At 46.1% G+C, this 5000-nt stretch overlaps 1 protein-coding gene across 1 annotated transcript in view; it reads left to right on the top strand.

Annotated features, from left to right (window-relative positions):
- The window catches only part of pde3b (phosphodiesterase 3B), a 70519-nt gene that overhangs the window by 45866 nt on the left and 19653 nt on the right, over positions 1-5000 (top strand). The window contains exons 2-4 of the mRNA XM_080529923.1: positions 196-246; positions 2219-2467; positions 3944-4086. Of these exons, the coding sequence (XP_080386049.1) occupies positions 196-246; positions 2219-2467; positions 3944-4086 (443 nt within the window). The remainder of the gene's footprint in view (positions 1-195; positions 247-2218; positions 2468-3943; positions 4087-5000) is intronic.

Here is a 5000-nt window from a genome sequence, read left to right as displayed (position 1 = left end):
ATGCTAAACTGCATTTCGTTGTGTTGTACTTGTACTCTGCGATCACAATGAAGTTGAATCTAATCTAATCTAATGGACGCATTTGGACTTATGCTCACAATGTCTAAAAGTCAACAAAGTCTCCATTCTAAATATGCATGCATGCCAGAGTTCCGTTCCAGTGCTCATGTCCTGTATGTGTGTTGTGTCTTTCAGATGATCCTGTGGGACTGGGATCTGAAGCAGTGGTATAAGCCTCAGTATCAGGTCAGTACCCCCCCCCCCCCCCCGCCGCCGCCCCGTCCCTCTGGAACGCCCTCCCCAACCACATCAGACAGGCCAACACCCTGCCAACATTTATACAGGCCCTCAAAACTCACCTCTTCAAGCTTGCCTTCACCAGTTAACCCTCTCCCCCTTCTCGCCTTCCCATGTGTCCCCAGCACTACCTCAATTATACTTTCTTTTATTTATTTTCTTAGGTCTTTTCACTTTGTAAAGCGTCTTTGAGTCTCCAGAAAAGCGCTATATAAGTCTGATGTATTATTATTATTAGTAGTAGTAAGCACAACAATATTGTTCTATAGTGGTATTTTGAATAATACTCTGGATGCACATCTAATAACTGATAACACAAATGTCTGTCGTCCCATATTCTGTGATATTGACTTGATTCTGACTATTACTACTATTAGTATTAATTATTATTACATATTGTAGCAACCCATTTCACATTTTGAGTAAACATGCCCTCAGATCATTTTTGTCCAGAATTCAATGTTGGCCTATTCCTCTCCTCCCTTTTTTTTTGTTCCTTGGCTTTCTTTTTGGGGGTCTATGGTTCAGTGTTAATGTATATTGTTTGTATTGTATTCATTTTTTGTATTGTTTTTTATTGTTCTTGTTGTAAAACACTCTGAGACAAATTGTCTTTGTAAAAAGCGCTATAGAAATACATTTGAAGAGGAAAACTGTAGATATACTAACATATACAAGGGTCAGGGTTTAACCTATACAAACAATATCTAAAAGAGACAACTGGATATGAATTAGATTAATTCATTGTACTCCAAATTAGAATTAAATGTACTTCAATCGTATTTCAGGGTAGATAGTCACTAGCTTGGTGTGTTTAGTAGCCGTCTCTCCTACAGCACGCATGTACGACTCTGGCAGCATCACTGACACCCAGTTTGCATTACTGTATTATGCAAAGTGAAACAAAGTGGCTGTGTTTTTTTGGGAGCGTGTGTGTGTGTGTGTGTGTGTGTGTGTGTGTGTATGTGTGTGTGTGTGTGTGTGTGTGTGTGTGTGTGCGTGCGTGCGTGCATGCTTGTTTAAATGTGTGTGCGCCGCCCTGTGCGGTGTGTTTGTGTGTGTGAGAGTGTGTGCGTTACCTGGGTGGACGTGCGTGCTGTGTGAGTGTGTGTGTGTGTGTGTGTGTGTGTGTGTGTGTGTTTGTGTGTGTGTGTGTGAGAGTGTGTGTGAGAGTGTGAGTGTGAGTGTGAGTGTGAGTGTGAGTGTGAGTGTGAGTGTGTGTGTGTGTGTGTGTGTGTGTGAGAGTGTTCATCCTGTTGGGGTCCACGGTGGTGTGTAGACACAGGAAGACCTCTGTCTCTGCTGTCCCTCATGTCCCTCCTAGTCCTCCTGTCTCCTAGAGGGAGGAGGGGTAGAGAGAGGAGGGGTAGAGAGAGGAGGGGTAGAGAGAGGAGGGGTAGAGAGAGGAGGGGTAGAGAGAGGAGGGGTAGAGGGAGGAGGGGTGTAATGGTTAGTTGAGGCGGGGCAGGGAGGGGGGCAGCTTGTCTTAGGTAAGGCCTTCCCCACATCTCCCAGGAGAAGTGCTCACACTGCACTTTTGCTATGCACACGCACACACACACACACACATACACACATATACTCACAAACATATACACACACACACCACTCAACGTTATTACTGACATCACCACCCCAAACAGGCTTTCAATTACCCAGGATCAATGCAGTGAGCTCAGAGCCCCCCGCCCCTCAGTGCCCACACGTGCATGTGCGTGTGTGTGTGTGTGTCTGTTATGCCTCTAACAATTATTATGTGTGTGTGTTTGTGTGTGTGTGTGTGTCTGTGCCTCCCCCTGTGTGTGTGTGTGTGTGTGTGTGTGTCCCTGTGCCTCCCCCCATGTGTGTGTCTTTCTGTGTGTGTGTCTTCGTCTGTGTGTGTGTGTCTTCGTCTATGTGTGTGTCTCTGTGTGTGTGTCAGGGCGCGGTGAGCGGCAATGGCGTGGACCTGTCTGTGATCAATGAGGCGAGGAACCTGGTGTCAGACCTGCTGGGCGACCCCTCCCTGTCCCCCCACACCCTCTCCTCCCTCCGCTCCGTCTCCAGCCTCATGGGGACCTTCTCTGGGTCCTGCCGCCCCAGGGTCAACCCCTTCACCCCCTTCCCCGGCTTCTACCCCTGCAACGAGGTGGACGACCCCGCAGAGAGGGTGGACCGCAAGCCCCCCAAGGTGGGTGGTGGAGCTAAAGCTAGCTAGCCTGGAGAAGACGCTAGATATTGGTGAACTGATGATTATACTGTTATCTGTGTATAGTGTTGTCTTCGTACTGAGAACTAGGGCTAAGCTAGCAGCCTGGAGAAGACTGCTAGCTAATGGCTAGCGAACTGATAATGATACTGTTATCTGTGTAAAGTATTATCTTCATACTGAGAACTAGTCAGTCTTTCCTCACGGGTTTGTCTGTGAGTTGGTTAGAAGTGTAGACTTGTGTAGTATAGTCACACACATATGTGACACAGTCTGGTCATTTGGCCCGCATGTTGGCAACCAATCAGAATGTTCAGACTTTTCTTTTGAAACATGGAACTACGTTTCAACGTTGTTGAGAATCACAACACAAACTCGCTAGTCAAGCCAAAATACTGCAACACAATGGATTGGGTGAGTAATCCCCACTGCTACCTAATTAACTATAACACTACTTTACATTGTTAGCAGGCTCACAAAACAAGCTGTTATTTGACTAGCGATGTGTCGTCGATTTTCAACAACGCAGACATTTATTCACATTTTTCGAAAGACAAGTCTGATCATTACATCAGATCCTGACATGAGGACAACATGATCAGACTGTGTCACATATTGTTGTTAGAACACATCATGTACAGTGACTTCCACATTTATTGGTAAAGATGAGTAAAAAGGGTTATAAGGGTCAGGGTCACCTTTTGGGGAATTAGCTTAATGTCACGCTGACATATTTTTTAAACATCCAGAAACATCCATTCCCTGACTGATGAAGCTCAACACACTTTTCCCTCATTTGATGTGTGTGTTCTCTTATCTTTCCCATGTTGGTGTATGAATAAGGGAATATGGCCTCTGTGTCACCTCATATTTATACCCCAGTGAAACAGGAAGTCATGGATGGACTACTGGAAAGTTCCTAAACACTCTAAACAACTTAAAGAAGTAAAATACAAATGGAAATTGTTCATAAGAATTTACATTTCTTGTGCCAATACTTGTGGCACACATGGGTTTTTTAGAAATAATTATTTCTTGATAACAGATTTCTTTTTTCTCAGAGTAAATTCATTTCAATTAAAGGTTGGATTTTTTCTCATTTGTTTTCAGTGTGACATTAAGCTAATTCACCAAAAGGTGTGAATTTTTTACAACCCTTTTTACTCATCTTTACCAGGGGTGCCAATTGTGGAGGGCACTTTAGATATCCACTAACTCTCTCCATGTTTATGAGTTTACACCCTGGTTGTATAGTCAGCAGTCACTGCCAGTGTGATGACCTGACCTGTACAGGCCTGTTCTACATTGACAACATGCTTTTGGTTTCTGTTCTCCATCATCACACACACACACACACACACACACACACACACACACACACATACACACACACACACACACACACACACACTTCTCTCTCTCTCACTCACACCCACCCCCCCCCCCCCCCCCCCACAGGGTCTGAGCAGCAGGAACAGCCTCCCCACCCCCCAGCTGCGGCGAAGCTCCGCCTCCTCCCCCCTCCCCCCCCTGGACCCCACCTCCTCCCGCTGGGAACGCAACAACGGCAAGAGACCCCCCCACCCTGACCTCAACACCAGGTACGACCCCCCCCTGACCCCAACATGACCCCCACCCTGACCTCAACACCAGGTATGACCCCCCCACCCTGACCCCCCTCTAACCCCACCCTGACCTCAACATGACCAGGTATGACTCCCCCACCCTGACCCCAACATGACCCCCACCCTGACCCCAACATGACCCCCACCCTGACCCCAACATGACCATGTATGACCCCCCCTGACCTCAACATGACCAGGTATGACTCCCCCACCCTGACCCCAACATGACCCCCACCCTGACCCCAACATTACCATGTATGACCCCCCCTGACCTCAACATGACCAGGTATGACCCCCCCCCTGACCTCAACATGACCAGGTATGACCCCCCCCCTGACCTCAACATGACCAGGTATGACCCCCCCCCCTGACCTCAACATGACCAGGTATGACCCCCCCCATCCTGACCTCAACATGACCAGGTATGACAGGTCACCAGATCTTATATTGGGTCCATCAGGGCAGCAGACGTTTTGCAGGTAAATAATTTCCAAGGAACTGTAAAAGATATAAAAGAATAATTTAAGATGTGGACAAACACACGCAAAACTCTCTCCTAAACATATCCTGTGGTCAGAGACGAGACTGGATGGTTCTAGAATGAAGTCTGGTTGGTTTTAGCCACATACAACTCCAGTGCTTTTCTCCAGCAAAAATGCAACCATGAGACTAATAACTTGAATATGATTTGATATTGATCAATTAATACTTCAATTAATTAACACTTTGAATAGCTTATCATGATTCTACAAGATGGGCACGCAGATAAGGAATATATAAAATAAATGTTTACTATTTTAATAACAATTACCAGTAAACTATCACGGTTTGGTAACATTTAAAAACCACTAACACACCCTGAACTTGAACGTGACCAGACACAACCACAA

The sequence above is a fragment of the Nansenia antarctica genome (assembly GCF_963989245.1).
Source record: "Nansenia antarctica genome assembly, chromosome: 4".
NCBI classification, from domain to species: Eukaryota; Metazoa; Chordata; class Actinopteri; order Argentiniformes; family Microstomatidae; genus Nansenia; species Nansenia antarctica.
This window is presented reverse-complemented; position numbering and strand designations above follow the sequence as displayed.